The sequence below is a fragment of the Podarcis cretensis genome (genome assembly GCF_951804945.1).
Source record: "Podarcis cretensis genome assembly, chromosome: 18".
Taxonomy (NCBI): domain Eukaryota; kingdom Metazoa; phylum Chordata; class Lepidosauria; order Squamata; family Lacertidae; genus Podarcis; species Podarcis cretensis.
In genome coordinates, this window is record NC_137188.1 from 2661526 (window position 1) to 2680310 (window position 18785).

The 18785-nt window shown below is 49.5% G+C and overlaps 1 protein-coding gene across 2 annotated transcripts in view; it reads left to right on the plus strand.

The window, feature by feature from the left end:
• Positions 1-18785, plus strand: part of NCAN (neurocan) — a 250113-nt gene that overhangs the window by 218969 nt on the left and 12359 nt on the right. For both annotated transcript variants that reach the window (XM_079960438.1, XM_079960439.1), the window contains exons 6-8: positions 5246-5539; positions 9395-10420; positions 15769-17049. In XM_079960438.1, the coding sequence (XP_079816564.1) occupies positions 5246-5539; positions 9395-10420; positions 15769-17049 (2601 nt within the window). The remainder of the gene's footprint in view (positions 1-5245; positions 5540-9394; positions 10421-15768; positions 17050-18785) is intronic.

Genomic DNA, 18785 nt, shown 5'->3' on the forward strand with positions numbered 1-18785 from the left:
GTTCTCCCCGGAGCAAGCCCCATTGAAGTTAATGGACCTCTAAGATAACCATGCCCATTATGCTTGAAAATCATGAGGCCTAGAATCTTACTTTGGGTTGCTCCCAGCTAATCCTGCTCAGAGCAGTCGTGCTCATTGTTTTCAGTGGGTTGACACCTTATTCATTTACCATTATTTATTTTGTGCATTTATAAGATACCTTTTCTCCTAGCAGCTTAAAGTGGCATATGTAGTTCTCTCACCACCACAACAACCCAGTCAGGTAGGCTAGGCTGAGAGGCAGTGGCAGGCCCAAGGTCACCCAGTGAGCTTCAGGTGCTGGGTTACTAGTCTGACATTCTAACCACCAGACCACCACTGCCTCTTCAGTGCTAACTTCCGGCATCATGCAAGAGAAATAAATTTATGGGTCCAGATTTCTCCTTCAAGAAGAAATGTGGGAGAGAGAGAGAAAGAGAGAGCCAAAGCATTAGCCTGGATAGCTCATCTGCTTAGACCATGGTGCTGATAACGCCAAGGTTGCAGGTTCAATCCCTGTATCGGACAGCTGCCTTTTCCTGCATTGCAGGGGGTTGGGCTGGATGATCCTCAGGGTCCCTTTCAACTCTACAGTTCTATGATTATGCCAAATAACCTTCCTAAAGGGAAACAGGCTATTCCTGGGATAGCTCAGTTGATAGATCATGTGACTCTTAAAATCAGGGTCATGGGCTCAAGCCCCACAATGGGCAAAAGATTCTTGCATAACAATAATAATTCAAAAACAAGCATGCATGGAGTGGATAGATATTAGCTTTTAACCATTTCTCGTAATGCCAGAACTCACGGACACCCAACGAAGCTGAATGTTGGAAGGTTCAGGACAGACAGAAGAAAGGACTTCACAGCGTTAGACTGTGGAACTCCCTTCCACCGGGAGGTAGTGATGACCACCAACTTGGATGGCTTTAAAATAGGATTGGATCCATTCATGAAGAATAGGGCTATGGATGGCTGCTCACCACGATCGCAGGCAGCAGGGCTTCCGAATCACAGTTGCAGGAGAGGAGAGGGCTTTGGTGCTCGGATTCTGCAGTGGGGCATCTGTGAGAAGAGGATGCTGGACCTGGTGGGCCCCCTTTGGGCCTGATCCAGCAGGTTTCTCTTACATCTGCATCACAAGCAAGTATAGCAATAGGAAGTAGCACCCCACAACTCCAGTCCACCGCCCCAGTGATTGCAATGCAAACCCCAGACTTATCTGCAGATTCCACCTTCTGATTCACAGACCCTCCCAGTGTCCCTGTTTTCCAGGGACAGCCCCAGATTTACAGAAGCCGTCCCTGTTTCTTATTTGATCCCAGAATGTCATGCTTTTCCTTAAAGGTAAAGGTAAAGGGACCCCTGGCCATCAGGTCCAGTCGTGGCCGACTCTGGGGTTGTGGCGCTCATCTCGCTTTATTGGCCAAGGGAGCCGGCGTACAGCTTCCAGGTCATGTGGCCAGCATGACTAAGCCACTTCTGGCGAACCAGAGCAGAGCACGGAAACGCCGTTTACCTTCCCGCCAGAGTGGTACCTACCGTATTTTTCACTCTATAGGACGCACTTTTCCCCCTTCAAAAATGAAGGGGAAATGTGTGTGCGTCCTATGGAGCGAAGACGCCATAGCCCCGTGACCCTCTCCTGGCTGGAGAAGTGATGCATGGCTATGGCAGGAGCCTCTATACCTGCGTGCCACCTCTCCAGCCGGGATAGCCCGCGTGGGGCTAAAGAAGCCATAGCCCCGCGACTCTCTCCCAGCTGGAGAGGTGACGCGCGACTATGGCAGGAGCCTCTCCGCTGTGCCTTTCCGCTGCTCCCCGACCTGCTCTTTGGGGCTGGTGGTGGGCTTCCCCCTGCCAGCCCCAAAGAGCAGGTCGAAAGGAACCGGAAGCCTGGAGAGCCAGAGGGGTTGGTGCGCACCGACCCCTCTTGCTCTCCAGGCTTCCAAGGTAGCCGCCTGAAGGCGACTGAACACACCTTAAACGGCACCTTGTTTTAGAGCGGGAAAACAAGAGGGGGAAAATTCTCCCCCTCTCTGTGCAGCGCCTCCTGCCGCTTCGCTGAAGGGGCGCTGGGCAGAGAGGGGGAGATTTTTTTTTTCTTGTTCTCCCCCTCTAAAACAAGGTGCATCCTATTCTCCGGTGCGTCCTATGGTGCGAAAAATATGGTATTTATCTACTTGCACTTTGACGTGCTTTCGAACTGCTAGGTTGGCAGGAGCAGGGACCGAGCAACGGGAGCTCACCCCGTCGCGGGGATTCGAACCGCCGACCTTCTGATTGGCAAATCCTAGGCTCTGTGGTTTAGACCACAGAAATGTTGGAGGGTCTGGATTCACCACTACCCCTTAATCCAGCATTTGCCAAGAGGCCGTAACCTGCAGCCCCCTTTATCAAACACCAAAGCCCAGTTTTGTTCTGTTTTGGGACATTTTCTGCCTTTTGGATGTCAAGAAGAAAGGTTCCCAGACAGCCAAGCCGTGTTTCTGAAAACAGCCCGAGAAGATTTTAATCCTCAGCCTGTTTAGAAATAAAACACACACGCAAACCCAAGGGAGCACTGATGGATCGTTGCCTAGGGTTGATCCTCAGTCACGATGAGCAGAAACGGCCCATTTCAACAGCCCGAGACAGCTTTGCTAATGAAATGAAAGGCACCATCAAAAAACCATCGCAGGCTTCTCCCGAGATCCCGGAGGGGGAATCGCGAGCAGGCATCGCTTTGATAAATTGGCCACGCTCGAGTTCCTCTTTGTCTCCGCTGGAGAAGGGAACAATCGAACAAAAGGGTAACTTATCCTGTCTTGGCTTTGTTCCTTAAGTAATGATGGTTGTTTAAGATACATAGGAACCTCAGAGTCTGGCAGAAGCTTCTCTGAAGCTCACTCAAGGCCGAGGGTGAAGGCGGGGGTCGCCCTGGACCCCCACCTTGGGCAACTTTGCTGCCAGCCAAAATGATCAAGGGGATGGAGTGACTCTAGAAAGGTTGCAGTGTTTGGGACTTTTAAGTTCCAAGAAAAAGCGAACGAGAGAGATGAAAAGAAAGGACTTCTTCACACAACACAGAGTTAAACTCTGGAACTCTCTGCCACAGGAAGCAGTCATGGCCACCAACCTGGATGGCTTTAAAAGAGGATTGGACCCATTCAGGGAGGAGAAAGCTCTCTCCATTAGCTGTGATTCCTGCATTGCTTCCCCACAGGCCCTGATAGCTGTAGGTTATGAGAAAGCTAGAGCAATAATCCACCAAAAAAATTGGCATATGGAACAGCAATGCCACATGAACAAGGTAAATAAACACCCAGCAATAAAAGATAATGGGAGAGGATTTACCCCAGCAAATTATTTATCAAAATTACAAATACCCAAATACAGATGGTCATTTACCCTCGCTAGATTCAGCGTGCTGCCACCTGCCTTATTGCAGGGCAGATTCGAAGGTAAACCATATGTGGAATGAGTCTGTCCCTGCAGCTTGATGGAGGTAGAAACTGTCTCTCATGCCTTGTTATGCTGCCATTTCTACAGGGATATACGCTCGGTATTTATCACTCCTGTTACACAAAAATCTCCAAATGGGTCTGAACTTCAGTGTCTAAAACTCCTGATAGAGTGACAAGGATCTAGAGATCATGCTCAGGGTGGCCAAATTCTGTGCGTCTGCCATAAAGCTTAGGGAACAAGCTGTACTACCAAAATGATTAAGGTTTTAAATGACAATTTTAGGTTGTATTTTAGTGATCAAGATTTAATATATATTTTTAACTGCCGCTATATCTGTATTGTCTCTGTTATACCCAATTGCAATTCAATGTATTCCTGTTGTGTTTTATGATTTTCCTGATACTGTAAGTGAGCCAGAACTGGTCTGTGCCCGTAATAATAAAATTCATTCATTCCTGCATTGCAGAGTGATGGGCTAGATGACCCTTGTGGTCCCTTCCAACTCTACAATTCTGTGATTCTGTGATTCCCAAAGGAGACCAGAGGAGCAAACGTGCCAGTAACAACTCGGTTAGAGCATGGTGCTGGTCAGTGGCGTAGCGTGGGGGGTGCAGGGGGGGCCGGGCGCACTGGGTGCAACATCTGGGGGTTAGGGTTAGGGGGCGCAAATCCACGGGTTAGGGGGCACAAATCCATGGGTTAGGGGGCGCAAATTACTTGCCTTGCCCCGGGTGCTGACAACCCACGCTACGCCACTGGTGCTGGTAACACCAGGGTCGTGGATTTGATCCCCACATTGGACAGCGTCATGTTTCTACATTGCTGGGAGCTGGACTCAGTGATGCTCAGGGTCTCTTGCAACTCTGTGATTCTATGATATAAGTGCATCAACTCAGACCGTTTAGTGTGGCAGCACTCGCACTCGTTGCCCATCGATATCAAGCAGGTGCCTTCCCTGTATTCTTTTGGGTGCCTGCTAAAAGCATTCTTGTTTGGACAAGTCTGCCCAGATGCTTTAGAAAAATGATGTGGACTTTAACCTGTCTGGGAATTTCAACTTTTTGTATGTTTATTCATCATCATCAGTGGCGTAGCGTGGGTTGTCAGCACCCGGGGCAAGGCAAGTAATTTGTGCCCCCTAACCCGTGGATTTGCGCCCCCTAACCCTAACCCCCATATGTTGCGCCCAGTGCGGCCGCCCCCCCCTGCACCCCCCACGCTACGCCACTGATCATCATCATCGTATTTCAAACTGATTTTTACTGAAGTTTTCACAACACACTTAAGGAATACCTAGGACAAATAGAATCGAAAAGACAAGAAAGAGAGGGAAGAGAGAAAGAGAACAAGAACAGAAAGGAAAAAAGAGGAGGGGAGACGAGAGAGATAAGAAACACCAAGGACCAAAAGGGGCTGCTTCTGTTCTCCTCCTGCTACTTTACATTAGAAAAAGGACTCAGTTCAACTTCTCCAATTTCAGTTAAACCTCATTTCTTTTTAGTCAAAGTGTCGCTGCATCATTCACTTCTTCTCCCAACAAAAAATCCAAGAGGGAACCTCAAATTGTTGTTGTTAATAATAATTAGCTTTACCTCCACTAATTCCCATCGTAATTCCTCTGCATTGTATAATAATAGTATGTTTCCCTGATCACTTTATTGCTTTAAGTTTCTGCAAACCGCTTTGAGTGGTTTGTTTGAGGGGATTTGGGGGGGCAGCCAAGTGGTGTGTATACGAAATAGCAATGCAATTTGAACCTTTTTTCATCCCCTGCTTTCAGGAAAGGTGTTTTATGCCTCCAGCCCCGGACGGCTGACGTTTCAGATGGCTCAGAAGCACTGCCTGAGCCGAGGGGCTCGGCTGGCGACTGCAGGGCAGCTGTACCTCGCTTGGAGAGAAGGGCTGGACCAGTGCGACCCAGGATGGCTGGCTGACGGAAGCATCCGCTACCCTATCCGGATCCCGCGGAAGAAGTGCGGAGGGGACGAGCCTGGCGTCCGGACAGTCTACCAGTTCTCAAACCGGACGGGCTTCCCAGATCCAGCTTCCAAGTTCGATGCCTACTGCTACAAAGGTTGGATCTATTGGTTGAGTTTAAGTTTTATGGTGCTTTTCCTGCAGCAAGCTGTGACCAAAGCAGCTTGTGGCAAACACTGAGAAAAATCAAAACACAGAGCAGTGGAAATGCAAATACTGTATGTAAAATACAGCACAGAGGATTTGCTCTTTGTTGAACAACTCTGTCGTCATTTCGGCATTGTTTCATTTCCCTCCTTCCAATGAAATGATGTTGCTTGGAGGATATTCAGGGCAGATGAAAGCTGGCCCTTGTCCACACAAGCTGGCCCTCTCTCCCACAAGATGCAGCAGTGTCTGGGCTGAACAATGGGGGTGGAGATGTTCCTTCAAGTACACAGGGCTGAGGCCGTTTATGACTTTCAAGGTCAGCACCAACACTCTGAATTGTGCTCGGAAACGTACTGGGAGCCAATGTAAGTCTTTCAGGACCGGTGTTCTATGGTCTCAGCAGCCACTCTTAGTCACCAGTCTGGCTGCTGCTTTCTGGATTAGCTGCCGTTTCCAAGTCACCTTCCAAGGTGGCCCCAGGTAGAGCGCATTGCAGTAGTCCAAGCAGAAGATAACCAGGGCACTCACGACTCTGGCAAGACAGGGAACAGGTATGCAGGGTCTCAGATGGAGCTGGTAAACAGCTGCCTTGGACACAGAATTGACCTGCGCCTCTATGGATAGCTGTGAGTCAAAAATGACTCCCAGGCTGCGCACCTGCTCCTTTAGAGGCACAGTTACCCCATTCAAGAACAATGAGTCCCCCACACCTGCCCACCCGCTGTCCCCCAGAAACAGAACTTCTGTCTTGTCAGGATTCAGCCTCAATCTGTTGACTGCCATCCATCCTTCAACCGCCTCCAGACACTCACACAGGACCTTCACTGCCTTCACTGGTTCTGATTTAAAGGAGAGGTAGAGCTGGGTGTCATTCGCATATCAGTGAACCCCCAGGCCAAAATGCTCCCAGCGGAGTAATTTTATGAAAACCCTTTGGCTAGACAGGGGATGGAAGAAGGCAGAGACTTCCCGTACTTACGGGACCGCCCCTCCTGGTCTGCCCACAGAGGACCTTAAGGTCCATGAAAAACCATAGTTTAGAGGTCCCGGGCCCTAAGGAAGCCAGACTCTCCTCCACCAGGGCCAGGGCCTTCTCAGTGATGGCTCCGACCTGGTGGAATGCTCTGTCCCATGAGACCAGGGCCCTGCAGGATTTAACCTCCTTCCGCAGGGCCTGTAAGACAGAACTATTCTGCCTGGCTTTCAATTTGAACCTGGCCTGATTTTTTGTTCCCCTTCCTTCCCTCCCCTTCCCCCTCCCCTTTTTGTGAAGATTACCCACTCTGGGATCCCACAGCTGGTTCTCTCCTGGTCTCCTCGTTGGCCCAAATAGGACTAATTTAGCCAGCTAGCCCTGGTGATCATCTAATGTTTATTGGATGGATTTCCCCCCTAAATTGATTTTTGAATTCTGATTTTATTGTTATTTACATTTTATACCATATTTTATGCTGTTTTTTGTAGCATCAATTAAGTGTTTTTAATTTGTTATTAGCCGCCCTGAACTGGGTTTCCTGAACCGGGAAGGGCGGGGTATAAATAAAAAAATATTTATTATTTTTTTATTTATTCCCACGCTCAAATCCTGCGTGCTGCAATGGAGTTGCCAGGCCCCTCCCACAGCCCACCGTCTCCCCACTCCCTGCAGCCCCTCCTCTCTGAGGTGACACAATTTAAGGTACAATCATTCCAGACGCATTTGGAGCTGGGAAGTGGTCAGGGGACACTGGGATGCAATTTTCTTCTCATCGGCCCAAGCGACTGCGGAAGTTGCCTTTGGCGATGCCGGCTGATTTATGAGCACACCCTTGGCATGAGGCAGAGCATAAAATGGCATTTCCAAACTCTCTTCCTTTTAATAAAACAAAGCGCCTGTACTTGTATAGCAGCAGTATCATGGGGGGGGGGGAGCCAGCCGGGGCTGGAGGGGTGGGCAGGAGTGCGTGAGCATCGTAAATCCAGCTCTTTCCTATTCTCCACGTCTCTCCTTGCCTGTTCTCACAGCTAATTAACAGGAAGCATAGAATCAGAATCGTAGAGTTGAAAGGGACCCCCAAGGGTCATCTAGTCCAACCCTCTGCAACGCAAGAATCAATTTGGAGAGGGAGAATTCTGCATGGCCTGGAGAAAGTGGAGAACTTTCCTCCCTCTCTCCTAACACACGAACTCATGGGCATCAACTGAAGCTGAATGTTAAGTTTCAGGGCAGATAAAATGAAAGGTTTGTTCACACGGCGCAGAGTTAGACTGTGGAACTCCCTCCCACTGGAGGCAGCAATGGCCACCAATTTGGATGTCTTTAAAAGAGGATTGGAGAAGCAGAGGGCTATCGATGGCTACCAGCCACAACGGCTCGGCTCTGGAATGCTTCTGAATACCAGTTTCTGGAACTGCAGGAAGACAGAGTCCTGCTCTTGGGGTCAGATCCTGCTTGCTGGTTCCCCCTGAGAACCACTGAGAGAAGAGGCCACTGGACTAGATGGGCCACTGGCCTGGTCCAACAGGCTTTCCTTACATTTTTCTGTTCTCCCACAAAACCTCCACGTTCAGGAGCAATCTACCTCTGTTACCGGAGGGGTTCTGAGGTGACTGTCGCCTCCATCCCCGCTTGTGGGCTTCCCCCTGGACCATCTGATGGGCCACTGATCTTGGGGCCTGACCCAGGACAGCAATTCTTATGCACTAAATGCCTCAGAGGGCAGGAGATTGTGGCTAGGAAGATGAAACTTTTTTAAGGCTCTGAGAAAGTTAGAATGGAGTTTTCTTGAGCAGGAACACAGGGGAACTGACTTCCCTTACATTTTTAAAATAGAGTAAGTATTTTTATTTGTCGGGGGGGGGGGGGCTGGGATGGATATACACCCAATACCTGATCCTAAAATCCATCTGTACTCAGTAAAGTTGTGGCCAGTTCTAATCCATATACAGCGGTACCGTGGTTTACGAACTTAATACGTTCCGGAAGTCCGTTCTTAAACTGAGGCGCACTTTCCCTAATGAGGCCTCCCGCCGCCGGTGCCCTTCCACCGGGTTCAGTTTCCGTTCTTAGACCAAGATAAAGTTCGCAAACCGGGTCACTACTTCCGGTTTTGTGGAGTTCGTAAACCGAATAGTTCGTAAACAGGGCTGTTCTTAAACCGAGGTACCACTGTATTTGTCTGCTGAGTTTATTAATCACATTTTACATTTAGCTGCTGCCTGGGGGCTGGGGGTGGCACTGCACCTGGACCCACAACAAAAAAACAAACTTTGTGATGAGTTTCCCCACCTTTTTTCCAGAAAAAAAAAAGCACTGCGTACAGGTCAGCCTCAAACCCAAGCGGTCTATTTTTTTTATTATTTAATATTTATTAAAGTTTTGAAAGTTACAGAAAGAAAAAAGAAAAAGAATCAAACATAACAAAACCATACAATACAATATAAAAACAAAAATACCACATATACATAACAAAAATAAAAGAAAAGTAATTAAAAAAAGAAAAAAGAAACACAACCTATACTTTCAATGTTATTAACTTTCTTTTACTTGTTTCAGCGACCTCCTCACACCTCCCTTTTTTTTGTATTCCACTTTGATTATTTGTTTCAGCAAATCCTTTCCATCTTCCTCAAACTTCTGTCCTATCATTTAACAAATTCTAACATTATTTTTTCCTTTAATCCAATTACAATCTATTATACTTAATTCCTTATAACATTTCTGCTAAAGCCATGTAACTTCATTCCAACATCTTTCTAACATTCCTTAATTTTACAATATTTCTGTAGATAATCTTTAATACCTCTCTTCTTCTCTTTGCAGCCTGGCAGCCGCCCACGAAACCAGCCCCGGCCCCATTGGGCGTTGACCACGGCCAGGTGGCTCGGGAGCCCATGGATCAGGACTCTGAGGGGAGCCAGGATCCAGGCATCGAGAACGTCTTGGTGGAGCACGACTCCCACTTGCCGCTGCTGAATGAGCTTTTCCCCAAGGAGAACGACGATGCCGTCATGTCGGGAGACTCGAAAGAGCTCTCGAAGGATCCCTACGCTCCCTCGCCGAAGGCCGCCGTCCCGTTCCTGGAAGAAGATGAGCAGCTGCAGCTGGTGACGGCTTTCCCGGCTGGGTCTGTGGATCCGTGGGAGGAGAGGGCGGCACCAGCCCCAAAGGCAACCCCCTTGGATTTGGAAGGTCCCACATCTACAAGACCATTCACCGTCTCCATCCCGGGTGGGGCGGACGGTGGACATCCGTTGGATACAGCTGACCAAACTCTGGTTGATGAGATGAAGGAGCATGGCGAGATGACCGTTGGCAAAGAGTCAGCCAAAGCCGGTCAAAGCATCACCAAGTCCCCTCCTCCGGAAGACTCTGACGATGGCTTACAACCTGAGGACGTTGCCCGTCCAACTTCTCCAACTTGGCTGCATGGAACCGCAGAAGGGAGCAGCTCACTCAGCCCCCAGCCCCCGTTCCGGACCCACATCCCCAAGGGGCGTCCGACCTCAGCCCTCCCCCCGGTGCCTCACGCAGGCCACCCCTTTGGCACTGAGGCTCCTCCGGCTCATGCTGGCCTTCCCGAATCTACCCGAAAGAGCATTTACTCCGGGCTGAACGGGCGCTACTTCCAGAGACAGCGAGGGGAAGAAGGAGACAGTGGCGGCAGCCAGCCGAGCATCGACAGGGGAGATGGCACCGCGGTGCCCACGACGCTCTCTGTCCTGGCACTGGCAGTGCGCACGATGGCAGACAACTCCATCGAGGCCACCGCAAGAGAGGCACCGAGCCCTGCCTCTGCTCTACGGGGCAGGGTAATCTACGCCTTCTCCAACGAAGTGGAAGGGAATGGTAAGCGAATCTCCAGATTTGTTTTCATTTCAGTCAAACCCAGAGCTTGTGCTCTGAAGGTGCAATGAGTCACATTTGAGGTGACGTGGGCATGGTTCATCCTTGCCACCTCACAGCAGCAGCCCTGTGAGGAAGCTGACCAGGGTGGCTGGGGCAACCCAGTCAGATAGGTGGGTTACAAATCATCATCACATCATACCCACTTACCTACGGGACTGCCTCTCCTGGTATGCCCCGCAGAGGACCCTAAGGTCCACAAATGACAACACCTTGGAGGTCCCAAGTCGCAAGGTGGTTAGATTGGTTTCAACTAGGGCCAGGGCCTTATCAGTACTGGCCCTGACTTGGTGGAACGCTTTGGCACAAGAGACTAGGGCCCTGCGGGACTTGACATCTTTCCGCAGGGCCTGCAAGACAGAGCTGTTCCACCTGGCCTTTGTTTTGGCTCAATCTGACCCTTATGTTTCCCTCCTCCCCCTTCCGCCTGACCTCTGGACTCAGTCTGACCCTTATGTCTCCCTCCCCTTATGGTTTTGATCAATGGGCTACTTTTAAAATGAGACTGCATTTTAAATTGCATTTTAACCTGTATTTTAAATTGTTTTTTTCTTCCCTATTATGTTTACACTGTAATTTTACTGGTGTTAGCCGCCCTCAGCCCGGCTCTGGCAGGGGGGGAATAAATAATAATAATAATAATAATAATAATAATAATAATAATAATAATTATCCCTCAATATTGCCCAGGGAGCTTCCGTGGCTGAGGGGGTCCTAGCCCGACCCCCTAGCTGCTATCCCACTCTGTCTCTCACCAGGTTATCCTCTCTCTGTTGCTCTCTTGGCCTGATCTACCCCAGGGGTAAATCTATGCCGCCTTGACCCCCAGGGCAGGAAGAACTGCCAATGGATGCCTAAAATCTGTCATCCCCTTTCACCACAGCCCCTTTCTCCTGCAAAAGTGGAAGCTGCAGGAGGGCAAAGGGCTCTTGTTCTGGGTCCTGGGGGATTTCCTACCAGAGCATTTGGTGGCTGCTATGATAACAGGATGCTGGACTAGATGAAGAATAAGAATAAGAAGAGTTTGGATTTGATACCCCGCTTTATCACTACCCGAAGGAGTCTCAAAGTGGCTCACATTCTCCTTTCCCTTCTTCCCCCACAACAAACACTCTGTGAGGTGAGTGAGGCTGAGAGACTTCAAAGAAGTGTGACTGGCCCAAGGTCACCCAGCAGCTGCATGTGGAAGAGCAGAGACTCGAACCCGGTTCACCAGATTATGAGTCCACCGCTCTTAACCACTACACCACACCACAGATGAGCCCCCTTTGGCCTGATCCGACAGCTGCAGGGCTCTTCTTAATTTCTTACGATTCCTAAATGGAGCCTCCATGGGCAGAGCTGGTCTACCGCAGAGCAGTGGAGAACAAGAATGGGTGAAGACTATTTGCTCTCACATCCTATTTGTGGGCTTCCCTTTGGGGCAACTTGTCAGCCACCATGAGGACAGGATGGTAGACGCTGGAAGGCCGCCTGTCATGGACGCTTCAGCTGAGATTCCTGCATGGATATGATACGATAATCTTTATTGTTATTGTCCCATACAGAACAACGAAATTGAAAGAATCTACACCAGACATTCAAAAACCAACAAGCCTGCTATCCCAGCTATCCCAGCCTGGTTAGCCCCCCAAAAACTCTGATACCCCATAATTAAATACAATATACTCCCACAGAAACTACCTTACACTGAGTTTAAAACCAAAATCACATTTGGATAGAAACTGTTTCTCAGGCGGCTAGTCCTAGTCTTTATAACCCTGGACCTTCTTCCAGAAGGCAGAAGCTGAAAGAGATCATTTCTGGGGTGACCCTCAGGGTCCCTTCCAACTCAACAATTCTATGATTCTACAGCTGGGTGGGCTACTGGCCTTATCCTGCCACTGCAGGGCTCTTCTGACATCTTTAAACGAAACATTTGTGGCACTGCGCTAATTTCTAGTAATTCAGGAAGACTGCTCATTATACGTCCACCTGATGAATCCCCCATGTTCAATTTCGCAGGGCTGAAATGTTATTAGCTTCTGTGGAGGCATCCCATAATAGTCAAGACTCCCCTTCATCCGCCTTGCCCTCTGCCTACCCTTTATCACCCCAGAAGCTCCCAGTGCTGAGCCTGTCATTTCCTCCTCCTTCTCTCTCTCTCCCCCCTCCCCAAAAGACCTGCCATCACCTTCAAAACGCCCGCAATCCACAGGCACAAAGTGGGCATTCTATGCCAATTAGAGCATGTTTGCATCTTGATGGCATGCACTTATGCATAATTTCCGCTCAGAAAAAAAGCCTTAAAGCCAATTAAGGAGGAAGCATATGTATGTTTGTGTGGTCTCTGCAGGCGGAGTTATTTTGAAAATATGCATAATTTTGACACTCAGGGTTATGTGGAGAATTTGCCAGATTGTCCCAGGCAATGGTACTCAAATTAAGAGAAAGTAGCCAGGCGGCGAGAAGTCAGGGTGGGAAGTCAAGATGTGTGGGAAATGGCGAAATTCCCTAGGATCAGAAAGGGAAAGAGAGAAATCAAGCAGGGAGCATTCAGGAAAGTCTCACACCTTGCAATGATTCTAGATTCACATATGTAGGTGGTCTGACGCAGTCGAAATAAATTTAAAAAATAAAAAATTGTTCAGTAGCACCTTAGAGACCAGTGAGGTTGTCTGTCTCCAAACACAGCTCCAACCCTGAGCCAGGAGGTTTTACAGCCCTTCCAAGTCAGGGGTATGAAAAATCCCCTGGATTCAAGTCCTTTGCTGGGCAAGTTGCACGCAGGAGGGAATATTGCTCCAGCTGCCTGTGTGATTGTTTCAGAACTGATTGAAAAAGGGGTGAGACACATCTGCAAAGGAGACTTATCTAGTGCAGCACCCTGTCCAGCCAGATATCCCAAATGGGAACCCCCCCCCAAGCAGGACCCAGCACAAAAGTCTCTCCCACCCCTTCAGTTTCAGCAACTGGGACTTCGGAAACATTTCTGCCTGCAGCTGTGGAGGTGGAGTCTAGCCATCCGGCCCTCTCCTCCAGGAATTGTTTTAACCCTCTTTTAAAGCTGTCCGGGACGGTGGCCATCCTGTGGAAGGAGGTTCCATAGGGCTTATCTCCCACCATTCAGCAGAAGCGTTTCCACTCCAGAGGCTGCTGCTCTCTCTTTCTCCGAAACCTTCTGAGGGCCAGGTGGTTGATGGAGGAGCCAGAGGCTTGGCGACTGGGGGCTCATTTTTACCTTTGTGAAGTCGGCCGCTTTTGCTGGGGGACTAGATGAACCTCAGGGGACTTGCCAACTCTAGGATTATTTGATTCCAGCCGTGCAACAATCAGACTTTTTTTTTTTTTGGTAACTGTTTCAGCCGTGCACACACACACACACACACACAAACACTTCTCTGTTCACGAGCAAAAGGCATCATCAGAGTTTAAGGACACTTAATCAGTCAGGCAGAAGCTGTCGGGGCAGCTGCATACCCCCCCCCCCAATTTCTCTGATGAAAAGAGGGACATTCTATTCCACGGATAGGCAAACTAAGGCCCGGGGGCCAGATCCAGCCCAATCGCCTTCTCAATCTGGCCCACGGACGGTCCGGGAATCAGCGTGTTTTTACATGAGTAGAATGTGTCCTTTTATTTAAAATGCATATCTAGGTTATTTGTGGGGCCTGCCTGGTGTTTTTACATGAGTAGAATGTGTGCTTTTATTATTTCATCTCTGGGTTATTTGTGGGGCATAGGAATTTGTTCATATATTTTTTTCAAAATATAGTCCAGCCCTCCACAAGGTCTGAGGGACAGTGGACCAGCTCCCTGCTGAAAAAGGTTGCTGATCCCTGTTCTATTCCATAATAATAATAATTATTATTATTAATACCCCACCCACTGACTGGGCTGCCCCAGCTACTCTGGGCAATCCAGAAAATAGGGGCACTTGGAGGGGGGGCGATCTGAAGCTGCAAAGCAAGGCCGGCAGGGTGTGTGAGCCCAAAAGAGAGAATTGGAGGGCCACGTTGGACCCCTGGGTCTGAGGGCTCCATCATCTGCACCTGCGGTGCATAGGAACAACAACCAAAAAAACTCCCTCTAAGGATGCTATCTCTTAATCCCCCGCCCCCTGGAGCAGAAGAGGACCTCAGCAGCCAGGAGCAGCCTGCTAATGAGGAGGCAGTTGCCACGGCAACCACTCCAGAACGCTCCCTTGCATCAATCGTGGCGGGAGCCTTTTGTGACTGTACCACGGACAAACGGGTGGCTGGCGTGTGGCAGGGGGAAGCAGAGAAGGTCAAAAAGGAAGAGGCCATATTCAGTGGGGGAAATTTGGTGTGCTCTATTTATTCTCCTTTTTTTTAATTATGCATATGTCTTAAGAATTTATTTATTCAATTTATATACCACCCTTTATCCAAAGATCCCATGGTGGTGTGAAACATTAAGGACATAATTTAATAATAATAATAATAATAATAATAATAATAATAATAGACATAATACACTGCTGTTGCTGGCATCCATTTCTTGAGAGACAATGGAGTGTGCCTCCCCGGGGCGCAAGCCTGGGCAGTGTGTCTGGAGGTGCTGGGCTGCCCAGAAAAAAGACCCCCCTCTCAGCCTCACTGATGGGGTCCAAACATTCAGCCTCATTCTTTGAGGTTCTAGTGTTATGAGAGATAGAGGAAAACTTTCCTCTTTTTTATAATTGTTTAATTAAATCTTCCAAATTATTACATAACTGCAATCACATATATTGTGGTTTTTTGCTGCTCATTTTCTTCTTGACTTCCCACCCCTCCTTCCCTAGTTTTTTTATTCCCCCTTAACAGCTGCATTAGAACACACCTGCATTTATTTTCTAAGCCCCCCAAATCCATCCTCTATTTTTCCATTGCTCATATGCCAAATCCTGCATATGATTCCATATAAGGAAGATAATTTGATAGGTAGTCCACCAATGGCCTTCATTCTTCTATGAAAATATCATCCTTTTGTCCTCTTATTTTAGCAGTCGGTTTCACCATTTCTGCACAGTCCACCAGTTTTATAAACCATTCTTCCTTAGTTGGAATCTCTTCGCCTTTCCATTGCTGTGCATGTAAAGTTCTAGCTGCAGTTGTCACATACATAAAAAGGTGGGTCAGCTTTTTGGGAACCTCCGTTCTATTATCCCCAATAAAAAGGCTTTGGGTTTTTCAGGAATGGCCAATTTAAAGATCTTTTTCAATTCATTGTATATCATTTCCCAGAAACCCTTAGCTTTCCTCTATCAATGCATAATTTTATAAACTTCTATCCCCTGTCTTTGCTTGCAGGGTTAGCACCACCTGAGCATCGAGGCCACCCAGAAATGACCTTCTCCCCCGCCTCGGACTTCCTGGAGGACCCCAGTGCTGAAAAGACCGCCCAGGGACATGAGGAAGCCTCTGTACCAGAGAGCCAGGAATGGCCAACTCCTGATGAGCACCCTGATGCATCCTCGCCAGCCACACCCAATGGGCCATTGCACCGTCTGGAGGCAGTTGCCATGACAACAGACGATGCTCTGGAAGGCTCTCTCATGGGTACCAGCATCCGGGGAGACTACCCTCAAGGGATCACTCAGCCTGGGGAGAACGAGGAGATCTTCTCTGGAAATGGCCATGTCACGCCAACCACTCCTCTGAAGAATGAGTCCCGGGCCGATGAGGCGAGTGGAGAGTCTGATTACGACTTCCGAGAAAGCCATGCCAGGGCTGTGAGTTTTGCGGAGGAGCTCCCTGGCTTAGAGGAAGCTCAGCAACACTTGCCCAGGGTGGTTCCAGAACGAGCAGAGAGACAGGAAGGCACAGCAGGAGAAGACCCCGTCCTGCAAGAAACCACCCAGCATTCGGAGGTGGCACTGGCTGAGCTGAGAGGAGAAGAAGCCGTCACACTCTCGGCAGAGGACATCCCTTCCCCAATGGCCGCCAATGACTACCCACTAGTGGCGCGGCTGATTTCCGGGGAGGCTGATGCTTGGGGGGCGGTGGGTGGCGAGGAAGCCACCACAATGGAAATCAAAGGGAGGGCGAGCTCAGGGCTGGTGGACGGACCTGCCGTCACGGAGGTCCTCAATCTATCCAAAGCGGAAGACCGCTGGGAGGTCATAACTCCGAGCATGAGTGGTCACTTTGATGACAGTGTGGCAGGCCGATCCCCAGTCCTAGAAGCCGTCAGCTTGGTAGGGAGTAGCTCTGGCCCCCAGCAAGGCAAAGGCACCACTGGAACTCCCAGCCACAGTACAACCCGTGATTTGATCCCTCCTGGGTTCCTTCCGAAAGGATCAGAAGACGGCGAGGACTTGACATCTCGGGGGACGCCTGAGTCTCCCTCGCCTCCCTGGAGCACATCAGAACCTGCACGCCACAATTTCGACACCTCTGAGCTGCCTGTTTATCCCAGCGATGGCATGATAACTGGGAAAGAGAGCGAGAGCTACCTCCCCACTGCCCCGGGGCAGATCCTTCCGATGGAGTCTGACGGCGGGAGTGGAGAGGAGAAAGAAGGCGACGTGTCTGCAGCCAAGGAGGTGGAGGGCCTGGTGTGGATCGGGGAGGTCAATGCCACCGTGCTTGGTGAGTTTCTTGTTACCCAGAAAACATTTGGGCAGGTGAGGGAGGTGCTGGGGCTTTTGAACGCTGGTAAGCCTGGCACGCAGGTGGTGCTGTGGTCTAAACCACTGAGCCTTGGGCTTGCCGATCAGAAGGTTGGCGGTTCAAATCCCCGCGATGGGGTGAGCTCCCGTTGCTCGGTCCCTGCTCCTGCCCACCTACCAGATCGAAAGCACGTCAAAGTGCAAGTAGATAACTAGGTACCGCTCTGGAAGGAAGGTAAACGGCTTTTCCGTGTGCTGCTCTGGTTTGCCAGAAGCGGCTTAGTCCTGCTGGCCACATGACCCAGAAGCTGTACGCCGGCTCCCTGAGCCAGTAAAGCGCCGCAACCCCAGAGTTGTCCCCGACTGGACCTAACGGTCAGGGGTCCCTTTACCTTTTTAAGCCTGGCAAATATCATAGAATCAGATGGGAGGGGCCACGAGGGTCATCTAGTCCAACCCCCTGCAGAACCCCTAAGCAGTTCACATAAAAAACAGTAATGTGCAGTAGTGGTTAGACCTGGGAGAGACCAGGGTTCAAGTCCCTGCTCAGCCAAGAAGCCCCCTGAGTGACCCTGAGAGCCAGTTGCTGCTGCTCTTCCAGACCTACCTCACGGGGCTGTTGTGAGGACGAAATGGAGTGGGGGGGGGAGAACATACCCTCCAACATTTCTCCAATGAAAATACGGACATTCTATTCTATAATAATAATCGCAATAATTTTATTATTTATACCCTGTCCATCTGACTGGGTTGCCCCAGCCACTCTGGGCAGCTTCCAACGTATATAAAAACATAATAAAACATTAAACATTTAAAAACTTCCCTATGCAGTGCTGCCTTCAGATGTCTCCTAAAGGTTGTCCACTTACTTACCTCCTTGGCTCGGGGGTCACATAACTCCAGACCCTCCAACATTTCTTGGATGAAACTAGGGTGGTCCTAAGGAAAAGCGGGACCTTTTCAAATCTGAAACAGGAATGGCTTCTGCAAGTCCAGGACTGTCCCTGGAAAATAGGGGCACTTGGAGGGTCTGTATGGGCTGTCAGGAACCAACTTTGATTTCTTTATTTCCTCCCTTCCTGCCACCCCAAGCTCTCCACACACCCCTTAGGGAAGCTTCCAATCCAATATTCATCACCCGCCTTCGCTCATCAGAATAGTCGGCGTGGAAGAGTCCTGGCGGCAAAGGCTTTGCTGCACAGCCTTTGAAGTCTTTCGCGAAGGAATGGGGAAAGCAAATAGACTTTTGGAGGGGTGGGGGAAGAACACAGAGGCAGGAATTTAAAAACCAACTGAGTTAATATTAAACAGTGCTCCCGGGGCTACAAATGGACGTGGAAAAATAATATCTCCAGCGAAAATAATATCCTCAGCACACTAGCGCACCCAGACACACAGACAAAGTGGGACAGGACTCCTGCACGTTCAGTAACAGCAAAGGAGAATTATTAATGTGAGAACATGAGGAGAGCCCTACTGGATCGCAGACCCTCCAAGTGCCCCTCTTTCCCAGGGACAGTCCCGGATTTACAGAAGCTGTCCTGTTTTCTGATCCTTGAGTGGCCTCTTTTCCCTTAGGACATCCTTATTGCCATCGGAAAAATGTTGGAAGGCATGGAATACAATTTCCCCGATTTTCATCGGAAAAATGTTGGGAAGTATGGATCAGGCCAGTGGCATCCTGTCCTCACAGTGGGCAGTCCCCACGGGATATCC